The following is a 24,125-nucleotide window of genomic DNA, read 5'->3' on the forward strand; positions in this document are numbered from 1 at the left end:
TGGAAGGAACTTCATCCAGACACAAACCTGACTTGTTTAGTCAGCAGAATCAGCATAAGCTCCATTCCCCAAACCAACGTCAGGTCACGTGGATTTAATTGGCATGTATGTATAAACTGATGCAACCCTACATCACAGTCCATAGAATGGACATGATGGTGGCATTTAAATCCAAGCCCACAGTAACAGACTGGAGCAAGGTACCAGTGCCGTCTCATCACAGAGTGGAGGGCTTTAGAACAAGAATAGTGATGGAGTCCTCATAAAGTGAAATGGAACCAGACACAAAAGAGCAAGACTTGCAGAGTGTTAGTCTATGCGTCTAAATGACAGGAACCAAGAAGGCTTTACAGTTACAGTGTAGATCAACTGTCAGTCAGTAGAAATGTAGAAGGACAAAATGACTTTTGCATAATGATGAAGGCACTTTGACCAAGAGGAAAACTCCTCTTGTCTGCAGACATACACTGGTAAGGGGCAAAGGCACAAAGAGAACGTGGTTGGCATAGTGCTTTTCAATGACAGTGGCCACGTACATAGAACAACTGCCATTACTTGGCAAGGAACAATAACGGAATGAGGCATCAATTGGGAAGATGTGATCACTGAAGGCAAACATCATCATCATAATAGTACTTTATTAGCCAAGTATGTTTTGCAACATACAAGGAATATGATTAGCCACATGACGATATTAATGCAAAAGAGACACAGTCCAGCCATACAGCATTCCTTCTCCATAGATGCTGCCTCACCTGCTGAGTTACTCCAGCATTTTGTGTCTACCTGCCATACAACTTATGGAAGATGACTTCATTCACGGCAGATAAATTATTACGACAATTATCAGCAAAGGTTGGATCAACTGATAAATATTCAAATGTGGATTTACAATTATTTTACTATAAATGGAAGACATCATTGTTTGCAGATGTCTCAAGTGGGGCAGAAACACACATCCCTCGGTCTGTAAGTCAAGTCTCACTACGGCCTTACTCAGACCATGCCTGCACAACATGGGGATTTATCCATTACTCGGCTATGATAAAGATTTCTAACATCTAATTTCAACATGGAAGATGGGTAGAGATCATTTTTTACAACTTGTGGCATACCTGAAGAAGGTGTATTAGACAATTGTCCTTCAGTCACATCACATCTGAACACTAAAGAAGTAACAACACACCCTTATTTGTTAGGACGAGGTTTGCAAGCTTTAACTATGAATCTTCACCATCATCATCGAGCTAGCTTTCTATGTAGGTATTACACAGAGCAGCGTTTCAGTATAGGAATCATCCCAGCAGAACTGTTCACCTGCCATCGATCTCAAATGGACTTGACTTAAAGTGATAGAATCTTACAGCGTGAAAACAGGCCCTTTGGCCCAACCTACCCAACATGTGCCATCTACACCAGTCCCACCTACCTGTGTTTGCCCCATATCCCTCTAAACCTATCCTATCCATGTAAAGTGCGACTTTAATGCAGCCTTGCCTGGACAAGGGAGTGGAGGGTCGGCCATTCAAACAAATGCAAGTGTAGTAATCGCATCTTAATAACTCAGTGGGGAATTGACAAAAAGAAGGCCTTTGTGTTGCAAGGTGCAGTGGAGTGGAGTGCTGGAACTAATACACTGGTACATTGAGTTGGGATCAGAGGATGCTTAGTACAAATTGGAGGACATGTGGTAAGTGTCCCTGATGGACCAAGTGATTACACAAAGAGATGAACCAGAAGATACTGGAGAGATCTGTGATGTGTAATTTATTCCAGGAGTGGACATAACCAACAGCAAATCAACAGAGAGGTAAGGTCAGGATGTCAGACAGCCTTCAGTTTTAAGACATAACCACAATAATTGGACATACAGTTTCAGCGAAGGTTCACTTTTGAGATAAAAGTTACAGACTAAGTTTGTAACTGTGTATATATGGGGGAGAAAATGTCAGAGATTCGACCCATCAAGATTCTGTGGGTTGAAGGCCTGAATCTGTGCTGTACCTCTCTATGTAAGAGCTGTTCCTTAAGTTAATAATAATAATAAATACTTTATTGATCCCCTCAGGGAAATTCAGATGTCCAGAAGCCAACAACCAACAAACCCACACATTCAGAACGAAAGCAGACAAAAAATACATAAAATACAATATGGAAAATACCTGAAAGCAATGGAAGACATGGATTATCATTGTATACCTCAAATACCTAAAAAGACCCAATAATTAACTATTAAAAATGCAAAGCATCCCCATACAGCCTAGCGGTCAGTATTATAAAATCTAATGGCTGCAGGGGTGAAGGATCTCCTGAACCGCTCCGTCCTACAGCGCAGGGAGAGGAGCCGGTTGTTGTTCCGTGTGCTCTTTTGACCCTCCAGAATTTCATGGAGGGGGTGCCCAAAGTTGTCGAGGATGACCTGCACCTTGCACCTCATACGCCTCTCAAGCACATCCCCCACAGAGTCCACTCCCCCCCCCCCCCCCCCCCCAGCACTGAGCTAGCTCGTTTTACCAGCTTGTCCAACTTCTTGCTGTTTTTAGCACTGATGTTGTTGCTCCAGCAGACAACAGCTCATGCAAGTTATGCAACAGCAACAAGTTATGGTGACCACCTAATTTCTTGACAGTTGACCACACCTCAATTCCTGTAGTCAGCCAACAACCTGAATATTGCAGGTCCCACAGTGGTTATGTGGAGACATGGGACAATTAGAGGCAGCACCCTGCACATTCCTGTTTAACAACATGCCTCAGATATACATTTTCATACAGACTTGGTGTTGCTGACAAGCATTTTCATCGGCAAATTGATCTCAGCTCGTAGAGACTCACACACTCTCTGAGTTTATTGTTATATGCAGTGAGGTACAGGTACAATTAAAGTCTTGCAGCAGCATCATAAGATAGAATGAAGACGGCAAAAAAAGGACCGGTTTAGAGGGATATGGGCCAAACGCAGACAGGTGGGGCTAGTATAACTGGGACATGTTGGTGGGTGTGGGCAAGTTGGACCGAAGGGCCTGTTTCCACACTGTATCACTTGAGTGTAAAACACACTGTAGTGTTCCATTGTCATGGTAGGATCAGGGTTGTGTGGGTTGATTCAATGAACTGATAGTTGAAGGAAAGTAACTGTACCTGAACCCTGAACCTCCTGCCTGGTGCTAGCAGTGAGGTGAGGGCATGGTCCAGAATGTGGAGATCCTGGAGGATAGATGTCACCTTCTTGAGGCAGCTCCTTGTGTAGACGGTTTCATTGGTGGGGAAGACTGTGCCTGTGATGGTCCGGGCTGAGTTCACTACTCTCTGTAAACAATGAACAGCAGGCTGATGTCTGTATTCCTGTTATGTCGAGGATGCAGAACAGAGTGGAGAGCCAGTGAGAGTATCTACTGTTGCGATGATAGGCAGATTGAAATGGATCCAGGTCATTTGTGAGGCGGGAGTTGATTTCTGCCGTAACCAACCTCTTGAAGTACTTTGTTACAATCGATGTAAGTACTATCAGGCGGTAGTCCTTGAGGCAAGTCACCATGATCTCTTTGGGTACCAGTACAATAGATGCGATTCTGAAGAAGTTTTGATAAACTTCAGTTACAAATGGAGTATCTGATCAACACACTTACAGCTGGTTGTGATTGTCCTAATGTGGGTGCATTCGATTAACATCGTTCCACGGATGACAGATTTCAGCTATAAGTTTAAACTGGAGACACTAAGCTGCAAAGAAGGTTTAGGGAAGATTGGTTGAAGTGTATTGAGGATCCTGACTGATCCAGTCAAAGACCGCATATCTGATATGACAGTGGGTATGTATCTGACCTGTACTGTCAACCCAGGATCTGGGCCTGGGTTCCACCAGCACAGGTAGAGAGTTTATTTCCAAATGACAACATTTGTTTGAAATCAAACATATACAATACATATTTGCTGTAGCAGATGGTGTTTGAGGGCCCTAGTGGTTGACAGGTATGACACAGGGAAGATTTGCAGGCCAGGTGTGACTCCTGATTCCACAGACTGTGGTTGTACAGAGATGCTGTAGTTGCCGGAGATCTGCACACACCGTGAACAAATACTGATGTTTGGGGGCAGAGATCAAAGGGAAACTTTGGGAAAACCTTTCCACTCAGATAGAATCGATAGGAGCAGAATTAGGCCATTCAGCCCATCAAGTCTACTCCACCCTTCAATCATGGCTGATCCATCTCTCCCTCTAACCCCATTCTCCTGCCTTCTCCCTATAACCTCTGATACCAGCACTAATCAAGAATCTATCTCTGCCTTAAATATATCCACTGACTTGCCTCCACAGCCTTCTTTGGCAATTAATACCACAGATTCACCACCCTCTGACTAAATAAATTCCTCCTCATCTCCTTCCTAAAGGAACATCCTTTAATTCTGAGGCTATGACCTCTGGTCCAAGTTTCTCACACTAGTGGAAACATCCTCTCCACATTCACTCTATTCAGGCCTTTCATTATTCGTTAAGTTTCAATGAGGTTCCCCAGTGCCATGAAATGCTCATCATATGTTAACCCACTCATGCCCGGCATTTATGGAGAAAGTCCCTGCATGTGAAAGTGATGGAAACAAAATCAATCAAAGGCTTCAAAACAGAACTGGATGTGTGTTTGAGAAAGAATAATTTACAGAGCATTGTGGAAAGAGTGAGGAAATGGATTGTTGGAGCCAGCACGGACTCAATGGGCCAAATGGCTGCCTTTTGTGGTGTAATAACTCTGAGTGCATGTTAGTGAGACTGTCCTGGCTATTGTGGAGCAAAGCTCTTGAATGAACATTGGTAGTGAAATAAAAGGCAGAGGCAGACACATTAGTTAGTGGAGAACTAATTAGATAATGATAATTAAAAGGAGGCGAGAGAAGGGAAATATATGCAACACCATTGATACACAGCATATAAGTGGGTGGTGAATCTGTGGAATTCTTTACCATAAACGGCTGTGGAGGCCAAGTCAGTGGAAATTTTTAAGGCAGAGATAGATTGATTCTTGATTAGTGCGACTGTCAGGGGTTATGGGGAGAGGAAAGGATAATGGAGGGAGGGAGAGATAGATCAGCCATGATTGAATGGCGGAGTAGACTTGATGGGCCGAATGGCCTAATTCATCTCCTATCACTTATGATCTTACAATCTAAGCTGCTGTATCGGCCAACCAGCCAAGCATCACATGTGGCGGACAGAGGAGATCGAGAAGTATGATGCTCGAATGCAGTTAACCCTAACCCTCATGAGTGCAGTATTGGGGAAGAGTATCTGTGCTTCCTCACAATAAGCAGACATCTAATGAATGTGTGCTGACCCTGATAGTTATTGACGGTAATATTCCATGACCCACTCACCCACCAGTGGAAACATCTGGAAGGTCACAGTTACAACTGAGCACTGAACGTGTGTGCTTTATAGTGCAGACTAAGAGCAGACGAGAACAAAGATGTCAAATTCCAAACTTCTTCAGTAAATGTGTAACTTACTCAGCCAAATAATAATACTCTGCACCAAGATATAAAAATGTTTCCACAAAATTATGCATGTAACAAGATTGTTTTTACCCTGAGCTGCTATTGCAGAGTTATTGATCATTGCTGAACAAATCAAATGTGTCACAATACAATACAATACAATACAATACAATTTATTTGTCATTTGGACCCCTTGAGGTCCAAACGAAATGACGTTTCTGCAGCCATACATTACAAAACAAAAGACCCGAGACACAACCCAATTTACACAAACATCCATCACATCGCTGTGATGGAAGGCAAAAATACTTATCTCTCCACTGCACTCTCCCCCCCGATGTCAGAGTCAAAGTCAAAGCCCCCGGCTGGCGATGGCGATTGTCCCGCGGCCATTAAAGCCACGCCGGGTGATGCAAGGTCGCGCACCGGGTCTTGTTGTTGGAGCCCCCGGCGTGCGCTCGCAAAGTCCCGCGGCCATTCCAAGCCGCGCGGGGCGATGGTAAGTATCCCCGCTCCAGGTGCTCTTCAACCCCGCAACTCGGGCGGGAGAAGTCGCCGTTGCGGAAGCCCCGAAAAACGGTCTCCCAGCAGGGACCCGCGGGCTCCCGGTGTTGCCGTCCGCCAGACCTGCAGTTGCAGCCTCCGAAGCTCCGGGGGTCGGGTGGTAGCAGCGCTCCATCACCGCTCCACCCGCTCCGGACTCGGCCAGTTCCGCGACGGTGAGGTGAGTAGTCCGCAGCTCCGCGACTGGAGCCCCAGGTCGTTCCTATTGGAGGCCGCTCCACGTTGCAGCCCCAACGACAACGGAGACCCGACAAAGAAAAAGTCGGGTCTCCCGTGCAGGGGAAAGATTTTAAAGTTACCCCCTCCCCCCTACCCCCCCCCCCCCCACACACATACCCCAACAAAAAAAAATAACAAAAACTACATAAAAACGAGACAAAAAAAAAAAAAACACAGACGAACTACAGAGGCCGCTTCTGACAAAAGTCGCGCCGCCCAACAGAAATACTCACTTTAGCACCATTAAACATTGCTGTTGTTTCTGTAGTTAATGCAAGCAGATTATTGAATGTGGAGTACCTAGCTCTGTCCTGTAGTGACTCTGTGTTCAAAAACACATTACATTTTGACCAGAAATATAGACAAAGGAAATATTTCAGTGCTAAATTAAAGAACAAGACATATAATGCTATTAGTTATCTCAAGGAGTTGCAAAATGCTACATGGTCAATTAAGAACATTTCAAGCATAATTGGTATTATAATGTATTCCCATGAATCTCAATTTATTAATGATCAGATATGCTGTTGGTGCCTGCATATGCTGGCCAAGCTGCCAGGAATAAGGTGCCTGATTGTCTTTAAGAGAGTGCTGTGGGAACTGTCACCTCCACCTGAGAGGACAGGGGCTGTTTGGCTTTAACAGAGATGATGCAAGTGGGACTGGCTCAATTAGGCCACCTCTCTGTATGGACAAGTTGGGGCAAAGGGCCGGTTCCGTGCTGCATATGTTGAGGCTTTTGGAGAGGCACATGGATATGCAGGGAATGGAGGGCACAGACATTGTGGACCGAAGGGTCTGTTCCAGTGCTGTACTGTTCTATATGCTATACAACTATGACTCTTCAACTAACTGAGCCATCTTCTGCCAATTCAGTAGACAGATAGATCCTTTGCTGCTATATTTTTAAATAGCTCTGAAAATACTGGACAATATTCTTCCCATAAACCTGCATTACCAAGGACTGTGGGTTTCCTCATGTGGTCACCTCACTTTCCAAAGATGCTGGTATGATCATTGGCAATCGTGTAGGTGTCTAATACAGGTGTCTAGTACAGGTGTCTATTACAGGTGACTAGTACAGGTGTCTAGTACAGGTGTCTAATACAGGTGAGTTAATAGGAAAGGGGATAGAATAAACAGATCAGTAAGAATGAGTGACACAAAAAGCTGGAGTAACTCAGCGGGTCAGGCAGCATCTCTGGAGAACATGGATAGGTGACGTTTCACAGAGTGCTGGAGTAACTCAGCGGGACAGGCAGCATCTCTGGAGAGAAGGAATGGGTGATGTTTCGGGTCGATACGACTCCGTATGAATGTGCGCTTGCTGTTCCAACCCCGTGTCGCGGGGTTGGAACGACCCGGAGCGGGGCCGTTCATCGCCCGGCGCGGCCTAAAATGGCCGTGGGACTTATCATCGCCCGCCTGGGGCTTGGACATCGGAAGAGAAATGGAGAACAGGGGAGAGAAAAGACTTTGCCTTCCATCACAGTGGGTTCACTGTGATGGATGTTTGTGTGAATTAAATTGTGTGTATGTCTGTAGGAAATTGTCTTTGTTTGTATGGCTGTGGAAACGGAATTTCGTTTGAGCCTCACTGAGGCTCAAATTACAGTAAATATTGTATTATTATTATTGTATTATTATTGTCAGTGTGGACTTGATGGGCCAAAGGGACTGCATTCATTCTGTGTGATTCTGTGAATTTGACAGTTAAGTAGTAAGAAGAAGCATCAGCCTTGGCCTAAGCAGTGCGAAGACAATATGAGCACCACTCTGGCTAAGTCCCTGATGGAACTGTGTGGTCCCTGGTCGCATGACCACGCAAGAAGTCAGTGGATGGGAAACTTGTTTATTTTTGCTATTTTCTCAACTGTTGATGATCCAGCTCTTTGAATAAGTATATTATTTTTCCAGTCATCTGTGGCTTTTAAATGTTTAAGAAGGAACTGCTGATGCTGGAAAATCAAAGGTAGACAAAAATGCTGGAGAAACTCCCCGGATGAGGCAGCATCTATGGAGCGAAGGAAATAGGCAAAGTTTCGGGCTGAAGAAGGGTTTCAGCCCAAAACGTTGCCTATTTCCTTCGCTCCATAGATGCTGCCTCGCCCGCTGAGTTCCTCCAGTATTTCTATCTATCTGTGGCTTTCAAATGATGCGCTAATAGCTTCTTGTTCTGTTCTTTGTCATCAGGCTATTTTATCCAAGACGTGGCTGATATCACCCTGAATGGACAGTCTCGAGCTTCCTGGGAATTCCTTTTACACCATCTCCTGGTATTTATGCCCTTGAGCTCATTAATTAGACGGCATTTCAAATCAGCTTGTAGCATTAAAGGGGTTAAAGTGAATTGGGTTGTGGGTTGTAAAAACTTTCTCTCCCAGCCTAGTCAAGTACTACACTGAGAACGCATCAGTAGTCATAGCAACGGTCAGTGTTATCTGCTGTTGTATCACAGGGTGTAATTTTATGAGTCACGGTGTCAGCAGGGAGCTTTGTTTGATGAAATCACGTACCCAGAACTCCTGATGATGTGGTGCACGACTGTAGCCACTCAGCCCACTGCACAGTCTGTGTTGTATCTCAATACAACAACTCATCTTCAGAAATAACATTGCAGATGCTGGGAATACTCAGCAGTCGGTAGGATCTGTGGAAAGTGAAAGATAACCGTGAATCAAAGCTGGAAAAAAAGTTAGAACATATGTTGTGAGTGATGTGTAAGAATGAACTGCAGATGCTGGTTTAAACTGAAGATAGACACAAAATGCTGGAGTAACTCAGCGGGACAGGCAGCATCTCTGGAGAGAAGGGATGGGTGACGTTTCGGGTCGAGACCTTTCTACAGACTCAAGTTGTGAGCATTGGTATGTCTGCTAGAATGGAAACCAGACACATATGGGCACGAGTTTGTTAACTGGAGCCAATCTATTCACTTATTTCTGTTCCTCCTCCTCCTCGTCTCTGATGTCTGCCCTCACCAGGGATTGGTACCTCTCCCCATCAGCATGGTCCCACTCCTTTCCCTTCTTCCAGATTATCTCTCGTATCTCTCGTATTTTCTTTCTGTATGGGAGGAGGCCATTTGGTCCACTAAGTCTCTACTGGCTGTCAGCTCATTTCCTTGTTCTTTGCTCACACTCATCTCCTCATTCTCCTGTTGTCCACCTTCACTTGGGGATGCTACTGTAACCATTTAACCTGACAGCATGTTAAAGCATCTTTTAAAAGCCACAGATGGCTAGAAAAACAGTATGCATATTCAAAGATCTGGATCATCAACAAATTGAACAGTGAAGAAAATAGCAAGAGTAAAGAAGTTTCCCACCCACTGGCTTCATACAGTACGTGGTCATGAGACCGGGGACCTGCACAGTGCCTTTGGGATGTGGGCGGAAACCCACAGAGACACAGGATGAACCATGTGAACTCCACACAATCAGCAGCCAGTGTGGGGGTTGAACCCACGGGAATGATGTGGTAACACCACCAACTCCTGCACCGTCATGCCACACCACTCTGCCACCTTCCATGCCCCTTTGTTCTCCTTTCTGAGATGGTGTCACTAGCACTGGTGTGTGGATGGGACAGGAGGCGGACACCTCATGTGAGATAATTAGCCAGGAAGAACTGAGGGAGCACATCCACACATCTGTCTGACCTACACCTGCAGAGTTTGCAGCCCCTTTATGGAGGTGGGATGTAACCACCATCATGTAGACTGGTTCAGGGGAGCTCCTCACAGGTTCTCATATCAGAAAACTAAATGCCTAGATGTTTCTGGTAAATCCTGCAACCATTAAGTGTCAGATGTGCGCTGCTGCTTCTGTAACGTTTGATTCCATTTCCCGCTCCTCAGCAGAGGGGACAGCCCGTATTCAGGCAACATTCAGACATCAGTAGATAAACGGCAAATAATCTTTGCTTCATAAATGATGCACCACTGGCGAACTCCAACAAGAGGAAGTCTAACCACCTCCCTCGGTATTGAGTGGCATTACCATCAACATCAATGGTGTCACCATTGACTGTCAACTCAGCTACACCAGCAACATGGCATTGAGAGCAGGCTGGGTATCTGTTGCAGTTGACCAAGCTCCTGAAGCCCAATACCTTCCCACCATCGACAGGCTGCAAGTCAGAAGCCTGATGGCGCACCTGCCCCTTGCTGGGATGAGGTAGTCCCAGTAACTCTCAAAAAACCTAATACCATTCAGAAGATACAAGTGTATGAATCGGGAAAAGGAGTAAGTCGCTTGCCCGCTCAAGTCTGGGATTTAAACAACATGGTTATAACCAATTGTTACGCCTTGCCAAACAGAATTGTTTTCGTCTCCTCTCTGTTTCCGGCTAGTAAGCCAATCCATACTAATATATTATTTCATACAACAGATTTTAATTTTCTTCAATATACTTGGAAATAGTATTGTTTCAAATGCATTCAGAATATCAAAATGCAGTACACCCACCTTTATCCACATATCACCTGTTCAATGAACTCCAATCTACACTGGCCAAACTCCAATACACTGGCCAAACTCCAATACACTGGCCAAACACCAATACACTGGCCAAACTCCAATACACTATGGCCAAACTCCAATACACTATGGTCAAACTCCAATACACTGGCCAAACTCCAATACACTGGTCAAACTTCAATACACTGGCCAAACTCCAATACACTATGGCCAAACTCCAATACACTGGCAATCTTCAATACACTATGGCCAAACTCCAATACACTGGCCAAACTCCAATACACTATGGTCAAACTTCAATACACTATGGTCAAACTTCAATACACTATGGCCAAACTCCAATACACTGGCCAAACCTCAATACACTATGGCCAAACTCCAATACACTATGGCCAAACTCCAATACACTATGGCCAAACTCCAATACACTGGCCAAACTCCAATACACTGGCCAAACTCCAATACACTGTGGCCAAACTTCAATACACTGGCCAAACTCCAATACACTATGGCCAAACTCCAATACACTGGCCAAACTCCAAACCCGCCCCCCAATGATGACCCCTTTTCCCGTCTCCAACGCACCCCCTCCTCGTGGAACCCCCCTCATAAAGTCCCGGCTCTGGAACTATTCATTCAGAACTGCCGCCGCGACGTCAACCGCCTCAACTTCTCCACTCCCCTCTCTCACTCTAATCTTTCCCCCTCTGAACGCACTGCCATTGAATCACTCCGCAAAAACCCAGATTGGGTCATCAAACCAGCCGACAAGGGAGGTGCCGTGGTAGTCTGGCGCGCCGATCTCTACAAAGCTGAGGCCACGCGCCAACTCTCGGACACCTTCTCCTACTTACCCTTGGACCATGACCCCACTGACGAGCACCAGGCCACCATTTCTAGCACCATCACCGACTTCATCAATTCCCACGCCCTGCCTGACCAAGCTTCCAACCTCATCGTTCCCCAACCCCGCACGGCCCGTTTTTACCTTCTCCCCAAAATCCACAAACCCGGCTCTCCCGGCAGACCCATTGTCTCTGCGTGTTCGTGCCCCACTGAACTCATCTCCACATACCTTGACTCCATCCTATCCCCCTTGGTCAAATCCCTCCCCACCTATGTTCTAGACACCTCAGACACTCTCCGCCGCCTCCACGCATTCCACTCTCTGGGCCCTCACCCCCTCATCTTCACCATGGATGTCCGGTCACTCTACACCTCCATCCCCCACCAGGATGGCCTCGGAGCCCTCCTGTTCTTCCTCGACCAGAGGAGCAACCTATACCCAGCCATTGACACTCTCCTCACCCTCAACAACTTTACATTTGACTCCTCCCATTTCCTCCAAACACAAGGCGTAGCTATGGGCACACGCATGGGCCCCAGCTACGCCTGCCTCTTTGTCGGGTACGTTGAACAATCCTTGTTCGAGGCGTACCAGGGCCCCATCCCCGACCTCTACCTCCGTTACATTGACGACTGCTTTGGTGCCACCTCCTGCACCTACACACAACTGACTGACTTCATCCACTTCACCACCAACTTCCATCCGGCACTCCAATACACCTGGACGATTTCCGACACTTCCCTACCATTCCTTGACCTCACCATCTCCATCGCAGGGGACAGACTCCTGACCGACATACATTACAAACCCACTGACTCACATGGCTATCTGGACTACACGTCTTCCCACCCTGCCCCCTGTAAAGACTCCATCCCCTACTCCCAATTCCTACGCCTACGCCGCATCTGTTCCCAGGATGAGACATTTCATACCAGGGCATCGGAAATGTCCTCGTTCTTCAGGGAACGGGGATTCCCCTCCGCCACCATAGATGAGGCTCACACCAGGGTCTCATCCATACCCCGTAACACTGCTCTCTCTCCCCCCATCCCCGCACACGCAACAAGGGCAGAGTCCCTCTGGTCCTCACCTTTCACCCCACCAGCCGGCAAATACAACACATAATCCTCCGCCATTTCCGCCACCTCCAACGTGACCCCACCACTCGCCACACCTTCCCATCTCCCCCCATGTCTGCCTTCCGCAAAGACCGCTCCCTCCGCAACTCCCTCGTCAATTCTTCCCTTCCCTCCCGCACCACCCCCTCCCTGGGCACTTTCCATTGCAACCGCAAGAAATGCAACACCTGTCCCTTCACCTCCCCCCTCGACTCCATTCAAGGTCCCAAGCAGTCGTTCCAGGTGCGACAAAGGTTCACCTGTATCTCCTCCAACCTCATCTACTGCATCCGCTGCTCTAGATGTCAGCTGATTTACATCGGAGAGACCAAGCGTAGGTTGGGCGATCGTTTCGCCGAACACCTCCGCTCAGTCCGCAATAACCTACCTGAACTCCCGTTGGCTCAGCACTTCAACTCCCCCTCCCATTCCCAATCCGACCTCTCTGTCCTGGGTCTCCTCCATTGCCAGAGTGAGCAACAGCGGAAATTGGAGGAACAGCACCTCATATTCCGTCTGGGGACCTTGCGTCCCTATGGCATTAACATTGAATTCTCCCAATTTTGCTAGCCCTTGCTGTCTCCTCCCCTTCCTTAACCCTCTAGCTGTCTCCTCCCACCCTCCTATCCGCCCGCCCTCGGGCTCCTCCTCCTCCTCCTCCCCTTTTCCTTCTTCTTCCCCCCCCCCCCACCCCCCATCAGTCTGAAGAAGGGTTTCGGCCCGAAACGTCGCCTATTTCCTTCGCTCCATAGATGCTGCTGCACCCGCTGAGTTTCCCCAGCAATTTTGTGTACCTTCAAACTCCAATACACTGTGGCCAAACTTCAATACACTATGGCCAAACTCCAATACACTGGCCAAACTTCAATACACTGGCCAAACTTCAATACACTGGTCAAACTTCAATACACTGGTCAAACATGATTTCACTTTGAAAAAAAGTCATATCTTGCTTTGAATTTTTCTAAGTGGCCTTCTATAACACTTTTAATCATAGATTCCTGCATCTCCCCAGTGACAGGTGTTAACATAAACAAGTTTACTGCTTTTTGTCTCTCTCCCCTTCTAAATAAGTCAATTGTATTTCTCATTAATGGGAATTTGGAAAATTAAAACCAACACATCAACGATTGAAGTCAAGCCAGGGCAGGAATGGAACCGTCATCTCACCAGCTAGAGTGAGGTCCTGACCTCCCATCCTGCTAATTGGAGACCTTTGAACTATCTTTAATCCTGCACTAAATGTTATACCCTCTATCTTGTATCTGTACACTGTGGATGGCTTGATTATATTCATATATAGTCTATCTTTGACTGAACAGCATGCAATGTAAAGCTTTTCACTGTACCACATGACAATAATAAACGGAACCACAGTGAATGGCAGGGCTCTGGGCAATGCTGTGGAGCAGAAGGATTCAGGAGTGCAGGTACATAGTACATTACAAGTAGATAGGGTGATCAAGAAGGCTCTCATCACACTGGCCTTCATCTGTCAAGGTACTGAGTAGAGGTTTGGAATGTTATGTTACAATTGTACAAGACGTGGTGAGACCACTTTTGGAGTATTGTGTTCAGTTTTGGTATCGCTGGTATTGGAAAGATCCATGTTAAGCTGAAAAGTGTAAAGAGAAAAATTATGTGGATGTTGCCAGGACTTGAGGGCCTGAGTTATAGGGAGAGATTGGTTAGACTAGAATGTTATTCCTTGGAACACACGAGGATGAGGGATGATTTTATAGAAGTGTATAAGAACATGAGTGGAATTGATAGACTAGATGGCAGAGTATTTTACCCAGAGTAGGGGAATCAAGAACCAGAGGACAATTGTTTAAGATGAGAGGGTGAAGGTGAATATTTAATAGGAATCTCTAGAGGGTGGTGGGAATATGGAATGAACAGCCAGAGGAGAGTTGAGCCTGATACTATAACAACATTTAAAACACATTTGGACAAGTACATGGATAGGAAAGGTTGAGAGGGATATGGGTCAAACGTGGGCAGGTGGGACTAGTGTAATTTCTACAGCTTGCGGCGTGGGAAGGTTGGGCCGAAGGGCCTCCTTCCACGCTGTTTAACACCATGATTAGATTATCCACCAGAAATGTTCAACAGGTCCCTGTGAGTTCTGTCATTTCTGACACAGAATCCCATGTGATTATTAACTCATTAAACAGCCTAAACATTCTCTCCACCACTGGCACTCAGTGGCTCGAGTGTAAACTATCTACATAATGCAGTGCAGCCAATAGCCTAGTCCACTGTTACAGTACCTTTCAAGCCTGCAGCTTCCACCATGATGTACAAGGACATGAACATGGGAGTGCTTCATGTCACAGGAATATATCACAGATCCTTCATTGTCACTGGATCTAAGTTACTGAGCTTCCTCCCCAACAACACTGCAGGAGGATCTTCACCAGAACCACTGCAGCTGTTCAAGAAGACTCATCATCACCCTGTGTGGATCTTAATTTCTTTAAGGGCTAGGGCAATAAATGTCAGGAATACCTTTTCCTAAAAATGAATAGAGAATAAATAATTATTTTCCTTCCTCTTGATAAGCAAAATATGGATAGGAACCCTAATCCTAAATAGGTTCCCAACCCGAAACTTCATCTATCCATGCTCTCCAGAGATGCTGCCTGACCCATTGAGTTACTCCAGCACTGTGTCTTTCCTTGGAAAAGCAGCATCTGTATTTCATTGTTTCTACATAGGAAACCTAAATGTTGTGAAGACCTAATACAAAAGAATATCTGAAATTAAATCAGCAATGCTGGTAATCGTGGGTTGGCCAGCACCTATGGAAGGAGAAACTTTAATGTTTCAAGTCAGTGATCTATTATTTGAACAAACTGGGTGGGATATACCCTGGGACTGAAAGAGGGCCAGTGGTTCGAAACCAGTATTCTTATGTGGTCTGTTTTACTTTTACATCGACGACTGCTTTGGTGCCACCTCCTGCACCCACACACAACTGACTGACTTCATCCGCTTCACCACTAACTTCCATCCGTCAATCAAATACACCTGGACCATTTCCGACACTTCCCTACCATTCCTTGACCACACTATCTCCATCGGAGGTGATAGACTTTTGACTGACATCCACTATAAACCCACTGACTCCCATGGCTATCTGGACTACACTTCTTCCCATCCTGCTTCCTATAAGGACTCCATCCTCTACTCCCAATTCCTCCGTCTACGCCGCATCTGCTCCCAGGATGAGGCGTTCCACACCAGGGCATCTGAAATGTCCTAATTCTTCAGGGAACGGGGGTTCCCCTCCTCCACCATAGATGAGACTCGCACCAGGGTCTCTTCCATACCCCACAACACTGCTCTCTCTCCCCATCCCCTCACTCACAACAAGGGCAGAGTCCCCCTAGTCCTAACCTTTCACCCCACTAGCCGTCACATACAAGTAATCCTCCGTCAGTTTCGCCACCTCCAACGTGACCCCACCACTCGCCACATATTCCCATCTCCCCCCATGTCTGCCTTCCGCAAAGACCACTCCCTCCGTAACTCCCTTGTCAATTCTTCCCTTCCCTCCCATACCACCCCCTCCCCGGGCACTTTCCCTTGCAACCGCAAGAGATGCTACACTTGTCGCTTTACCTCCCCCCTCGACTCCATTCAAGGACCCAAGCAGTCGTTCCAGGTGCGACAGAGGTTCACCTGCATCTCCTCCAACCTCATCTATTGCATCCGCTGCTCTAGATGTCAGCTGACTAAGTGAGACTAAGCGGAGGCTTGGCGATCGTTTCGCTGAACACCTCCGCTCAGTCCGCATTAACCAACCTGACCTCCCGGTGGCTCAGCACTTCAACTGCCCCCCCCCATTCCGTATCCGACCTCTCTGTCCTGGGTCTCCTCCATGGCCAGAGCGAGCAGCACAGGAAATTGGAGGAACAGCACCTCATATTCCGCTTGGGGAGTCTGCATCCTGGTGGCATGAACATCGAATTCTCCCAATTTTGTTAGCCCTTGCTGTCTCCTCCCCTTCCTATCTCTCCCTCAGCCCTCGGGCTCCTCCTCCTCCTTTTTTCTTTCTTCTCCCCCCCCCCCCCCCACCCCCCCATCAGTCTGAAGAAGGGTTTCGGCCCGAAACGTTGCCTATTTCCTTCGCTCCATAGATGCTGCTGCACCCGCTGAGTTTCTCCAGCATTTTTGTGTACCTTTACTTTTACATTTTCTTATTAAGATGACAAAGACAAACTTAGTACAAACCCACATGGCAAAGATTTTTTCTTTACAAATGAATAAAATAGAGCAGCAGGAAAGACTTTCAGTGTTGAAAATGTTAGCATCTTAATCATGAGATCTATAGGGTAGTATAATGATGTTAGCATTTCACTGTTGGAATAAACAGCGCCTTCAAGTTTATTTTTAGCCTATGTCTGATTAAGTTGCTGACAATCTGTCATGTGAATTTTAACATTAGTATGTAGGTTAATCATAAGATCACAGCAGTCTGGAATCTTACAGATCAGCCAGGCAGCAGATAAATTTACATAATGACAATCAGCCCGCAACAAGACATTAAAGAAATCACAAGAGATCAGTGAAACCATTGTGCGTCCTGAACTCAATGTGAAGACTGTTTAATACACACACCCTTGTGATACCAGTGGAACTATGAACAGTGCCATTTCTGTTATTATCAGAAGTGGAAAATGGCTAATGTAAATGCAGCAACTTATAATAGTATTGGGGGTGAAATGAGTAGACTGGTGCCATTAGCTCTCAGAATTCTGCTATCTAAATATAGTGCATAGTCTTGTTCTTGACAACACAGCTCAGAGGTTCTGGGAAGGGCCTGTGAAGAGTTCTCCAAAATGTATTTAAAATAAAAATTGGATGAGGCTTGCAGTGTGAATTTTTAATTATTCTCCCTAGAGCACAATATTGGAGATGTATTCACGCTACACCCTTGATTCAAACCTGCTCTCCAAAACAAATGTCTACCACTGGCAGTCTCTTTTGTGTAAGAAGGAACTGCAGATGTTGGTTTAAACCGAAGATAGACACAAAAAACTGGAGTAACTCAGTGGGACAGGCAGCATCTGTGGAGAGAAGGAATGGGTGGCGTTTTGGGTCGAGACCCTTCTTCAGACTGGTTAAGGATAAGAGAAACGAGAGATACTGACAGTGATGTGGATAAAGAGCAATGAATGAAAGATATGCAAAAAAGTAACGGTTAAAGGAAATAGGCCATTGTAAGCTGTTTGTAGGGTGAAAACGAGAAGCTAGTGCGACTTGGGTGGGGGAGGGATAGAGAGAGAGGGAATGCCGGGGCTACCTGAAGTGAGAGAAATCAATATTCATACCACTGGGCTGTAAGCTGCCCAAGCGAAATATGAGATGTTTTACCACCAATTTGCATTTAGCCTCACTCTGACAATGGAGGAGACCGAGGACAGAAAGGTCTGTGTAGGAATGGGAAGGAGAATTAAAGTGTCCAGCAACCGGGAGATCAGGTTAGTTCAGGCGGGCTGAACGAAGGTGTTCCGTGAAACGATCGCCCAGTCTGCGTTTGGTCTCGCCCATGTATAAGAGTCCACATCCTGAACAACGGATAGATTAGATGAGGTTGGAGGAGGTGCAAGTGAACCTCTGCCTAACCTGGAAGGACTGTCGGGGTCCCTGGACAGAGTTGAGGGAGGAGATAGAGCGACAGGTGTTGCATCTTCTGCGGTTCCAGGGGAAGGTACATGGGGAGAGGATGGTTTTGCAGGGAAGGGATGAGTTAACCAGGGAGTTGCGGAGGGAACGGTCTCTGTGGAAGGAGGAAAGAAGTGGAGTTGGGAAAATGTGGCTGGTGGTGGGATCCCATTGGAGGTGGCGGAAAATTCGGAGGATTATGTTATGTCTCTTTTGTTGTCTCTGCACCCTACAACATTCTGCAATGATTTTGTTGTGCAAGTTGTTGAACCATTTGGTCCAATAGTTGAGGAACCCGTTTAGAATTAACATGTTGGCAGCTCAGAAGGTAAAGAATTAAATAAAGAACACATCAAGCTGGGTTATTATAAGGTACACAAAAAAGCTGAAGAAACTCAGTGGATGCAGCAGCATCTATGGAGCGAAGTAAATAGGCAACGTTTCGGGCCAAAACCCTTCTTCGGTTATTATAAGATTGTAGTTATTTTGAAAAATGACATAAAATATTAGAGTCCTTGCTATTTTTCCAATGTTTCCTTGGAATTAGAAATAACACACAATTTAAACAGTTCCAAAGATGATAACACCACTAAGTGATCTGTGGATTATTGTGAATACTGTGCCAACATTCTGGATATGTTGCTTATTCTTGTGGGGACAGGAGGCCAACAAGTTCAACCAGATGGCAATCATCAAAGCTCCAGACACATCTATTGTTGTGTATTAAGCATTAGCTAGTCTTTGCTGAATGTTTTCTCCATTATTTTCGCACTGTAGCACTAGGGCAGGTTTGGCCTACGTGCCTGGCTGGCTGAAGGTGAGGGACGTAGATCGTGGACTGTTTGCTTTGCTTGCTTCATGCAGCTGGGCCTGATGTAATTAACTGCAATCATTTAGGAGGATGTTTTGCAGGGTAAAATTTGCAATGTATAATAAAGATGTTAAAGGCTGTTGTTCGTCAGAGCAACTAAAATTGCATTTTAATATTAAAGGACTTTATCTTCTCCCTTTTGTCCTAAATTTCAAAGTAGCAGTTCTATAATGAATGGTTGAAGCCAGTATGTGGATGGAGTCAGGAAATGGGTCAGCCATGGTTACATTAAATGTTAGAATGGGGATGAAGGGCTAAATGACCGACTCTGATCCTGTGCCCCGAGTTTCAGTCTGAAATGCAGATGTCATTTCAGCAGGACTGATTACACCATTGATAGGGAGCTGTGCATGATGGTTTCAAGCATTAGATCATAGAGATGTTGAAGGTACTATTGTGTATGAAGGTAGACAAATCTCCAGGGCCTAATCAGATATCCAAGGACATTGCGGGAAACTAGAGAGAAAATTGCGGAAGCCCTGGTTGAAATATACACGTCGTCTTTAAATTGAGCTGCAGGGAAAATGCTGGGAACTATAGGCCAGTGAGCTTAACATCTGTAGTTGGAAACTTACTACAGAGTATTCTGAGGGATAGGTTATACAGGCATTTGGATGGACAAGGGCTGATTAGGGATAGTCAGTATGGTTTTGTACGTGAGAGGTCGTGTCTCACAAATCTGATTGTTTTTTGAAGACGTGATCAAAAAGGTCCATAAGGGCGGAACTGTAGATGTTATATACATGGATTTCAGTGAGACATTCGACAAGGTTCACAAGTTATAGGAGTAGAATTAGGACATTCGACCCATCGAGTCCACTGCGCCATTCAATCATGGCTGATCTCTGCCTCCTAACCCCATTTTCCTGCCTTCTCCCCATAACCCTTGACACCTGTTCTAATCAAGCATTTGTCTATCTCTGCCTTAAAAATATCTACTGATTTGGCCTCCACAGCCTTCTGTGGCAATGTATGCCACAGATTAACAACCCTCTCACTGAAGAAGTGCCACCTCACCTCCTTTCTAAAAGAACGTCCTTTAATTCTGAGACTATGACCTAGACTCTCCCATCAGTGGAAACATCCTTTCCACATCTACTTTATCCAGGCCTTTCATCATTCTATAAGTTTCAATGAGGTCACCCCTCAACCTTCTAAACTCTAGCGAGTACAGGCCCAGTGCTCATCATATGCTAACCCACTCATTCCTGGAATCTTTCTTGTAAACCTCCTCTGGACCCTCTCCAGAGCCAGCACATCCTTCCTCAGATATGGGGCCCAATTTTGCTCACAGTACTACAAATGTGGCCTGACCAGTGCCTTAAAGAGTCTAAGCATTACATCCCTGCTTTTGTATTCCAGTTTTCTTGATATAAATGCCAGCATTGAATTTGCCTTCCTTACTACCGATTCGACTTGCAAATTAACTTTTTGAGAGTCCTGCACCAGCGCTCCCAAGTTCCTTTGCACTTCCGATTTCTGGATTCTCTCTATATTCTGCAGTCCTTGCTGCCTCTACATTACCTGCCCTCCACCTATCTGAGCATCATCTACAAACTTGGTCACAGCCTGCAATCCGCTTATCCAAATCATTAATATTCAATGTGAAGAGAAGCGGCCCCAGCACCAACCCTTGCGGAACTCCACTAGTCACTGGCAGCCAACCTGAAAAGGCGCCTTTTATTGCAACTCTTTGCCTTCTGCCATCCAGCCAACCCTCTATCCATGCTAGTATCTTCTCTTTAATACCATGGGCTCTCATCTTCCCTAGCAGCCTGGCTCGCGGCACCTTATTGAAAGGCCATCTGAAAATCTAGGTAACCAACATCTACAGCCTCCCCTCTGTCTGTTCTGCTCTTAACTTCCTCAAACAATGTCAGGCAGGACTTCGGCCTATTTTATCGTGAATTTCCAAAGTACTGTGTAACCTCATCCTTTATAATTGACTCTAAATTCTTACCAACCACCGAAGTCAGGCTAACTGGCCTATATTTTCTGCTGTTCTGCTTTTCCCCCTTCTTGTACAGTGGGGTGATATTTGCAATTTTCCAATCGCAAGGTTCCGCATGGTAGGCCGCTCTGGAAGGTTAGATCGTATGGGATCCAAGGAGGGTAGCTGAGTGGATAGAAGATTGGCTTTTTGGAAGGAAGCAGAGGGTGATGGTGGAAGGTTGCTTCTCGGACTGGAGGCCTGTGACATATGGTGTGCTTCAGGGTTCGGTTATTGTTTGTCATATACATCAATGATTTGGATGAAAACATACAGTGCCCTCCATAATGTTTGGGACAAAGACCCATCATTTATTTATTTGCCTCTGTACTCCACAATTTGAGATTTGTAATAGAAAAAATCAAATGTGGTTAAAGTGCACATTGTCAGATTTTAATAAAGGCCATTTTTATACATTTTGGTTTCACCATGTAGAAATTACAGCTGTGTTTATACATAGTCCCCCCATTTCAGGGCACCATAATGTTTGGGGGACAGCAATGTCATGTAAATGAAAGTAGTCATGTTTAGTATTTTGTTGCATATCCTTTGCATGCAATGACTGCTTGAAGTCTGTGATTCATAGACATTACCAGTTGCTGGGTGTCTTCTCTGGTGATGCTCTGCCAGGCCTGTATTGCAGCCATCTTTAGATTATGCTTGTTTTGGAGGCTAGCCCCCTTCAGTTTCCTCTTCAGCATGTAAAAGGCATGCTCAATTGGGTTCAGATCAGGTGATTGACTTGGCCACTCAAGAATTGACCATTTTTTAGATTTGTTGCTTTAGCAGTATGTTTGGGATCATTGCCTTGCTGTAGAATGAACTGCCGGCCAATGAGTTTTGAGGCATTTGTTTGAACTTGAACAGATAGGATGTGTCTATACACTTCAGACTTTATTATGCTACTACCATCAGTAGTATCATCAATTCTTCTGTCATCAGCTGTGGAGGTCTTCCTTGACATGCCAGTCCCTTTGCAATTAGTAAGCTCACCAGTGCTCTCTTTCTTCTTAATGATGTTTAAAAGTTCCCAAAGGTGACATTGCTACATTGGCCCTCATCAGTCAGAATGTTGAGTATTGAGGTTGGGAGGTCATGCTGCAGATGTATAAGACCTTGGTGAGATCGCAACCAGACTACTGTGTTCATTTCTGGGCACGATGTTATAGGAAAAATGTTGTCAAGCTGGAAAGGATACAAAGAATATTTACGAGAGTGTTGTCAGGACGAGAGGATGTGGGCTGTAGGGAGAGGTTGAGTTGGCTGGGACACTATTCCCTGGAATGCAGGAGGATGAGGGGTGATCTTATAGAGGTATATAAAATCATGAGAGGAATAGATCGGGTAGATGCACATAGTCTCTTGCCCAGAGTAGGTGAATTGAGGACCAGGGGACATAGGCTTAAGGTGAAGGGGAATTATTTAATAGGAATCTGAAGGGGTAACTTTTTCACACAAAAGATGGCGGGTGTATGGAACAAGCTGCTAGAGGAGGTAGTTGAGGCTGGGTCTATTCCAATGTTTTAAGAAACAGTTAGACAGGTACATGAAAAGGACAGATTTGGAGGGATATGGACCAAACACAGGCGGGTGGGATTAGTGTAGCTGAGACATGTTGGCCGGTGTGGGCAAGATGGGCCGAAGGGCCTGTTTCCACACTGTATCCCTCCATAGAAATGCCAATTCCACTCATCCATCCATTCATTTTGCTTAATTGAATGTTATAACACAGCCACGTATGTTTGAAGAACCCCCACCATTCATATGTTTGTTTCTAAGATTCATTGGGTATTTTGAGATTGAGTTAAAGGAAATGAAAATACTATATATAGGGTTTGAAACTGTATTGCCTGGTAATTCACTCAGTGGTGCTAAATATGTTCTATGGCGGTGTTGACACTTGGACCTTGCATGTCAAACACACTCCACTTCTAGTGGTGGTGTTCCCACTTGGACTCTGTCAAACACATTCCACTTCTATCCCAGTGCAACCAACAAGTGGTGAATTTCTAGACAAGTCTGAGTGCCAGTCACAAAGTGTAAAATATATTGGGTTCTAAGATTGTGCAGATGCCATGTAGGTTCGAGTTCCAAGCTGTGGAGGCTTGTGTGAATTACGTATGAAGCTAGCACCAATCATAAGATGTATTTAGATCCTCAGAATAATGTACATGGTAATCGGCATTCATGACTGAGGCCCAGAAAGGAACATCTACAAAATGAATATTCCCAATTTAAAAAAAAACTATATCTTTTCAGTACTTAATTATGGAATTGTTGCTTTTAAAAATATACATATTCACATTCATATAATGTAAGACCTTCACGCAAACCTCCCACACTAACAAACAAAAGCAAGGATTGCAAATTGCTAGAAATGTTAATACATGTTTCTCCATACGATTTAGAATAATTTGGACCAAACCAAAGCATGTGATAAATATTTGTAAGGGCAAAGATGATTCCCAGACACATACTGCAAATCCAAATACCCGCTAAAATTTACTAATGAGAATGTACTGAAGGAGGCAGAGTTAAAGTGGAGAAAATAAACAGCAGGGTGTTTCAAATGTCACTCCACCCACAGCATTTAATTTAAGTGAATTATGTTCCTGTGGACCCAGCTGCGTGACTTACCCAAGGCTGCACAAATGAATAGCTCGCTGGTACAGAATTGCACCGTTCTTGGTACTACAGCTTTAAATTGTTCTCGGTACTTTCACACTGACTCCATTGTTCAGCCTCCAGTGAACCCGAGTTACTCTGTTGTCAGGACACCTCACACAGCAACTTCTCGCTGCTCGGCAGTCGATAAATTGGTAAATGTGCTTAAAAGACAACTATTCAGTCTATCTTGCATGAGATTTTACAGA

General features: G+C 45.4%; 1 protein-coding gene across 1 annotated transcript in view; it reads left to right on the plus strand.

Moving 5' to 3' along the window:
* tlcd1 (TLC domain containing 1) overlaps window positions 1–24,125 on the plus strand; it is a 42,217-nt gene that overhangs the window by 13,067 nt on the left and 5,025 nt on the right. Inside the window, exon 3 of the mRNA XM_033046325.1 lies at window positions 8,466–8,548. Coding sequence (XP_032902216.1) covers window positions 8,466–8,548 — 83 coding nt within the window. The remainder of the gene's footprint in view (window positions 1–8,465; window positions 8,549–24,125) is intronic.

Source organism: Amblyraja radiata, chromosome 28, assembly GCF_010909765.2.
Source record: "Amblyraja radiata isolate CabotCenter1 chromosome 28, sAmbRad1.1.pri, whole genome shotgun sequence".
Lineage (NCBI taxonomy): Eukaryota > Metazoa > Chordata > Chondrichthyes > Rajiformes > Rajidae > Amblyraja > Amblyraja radiata.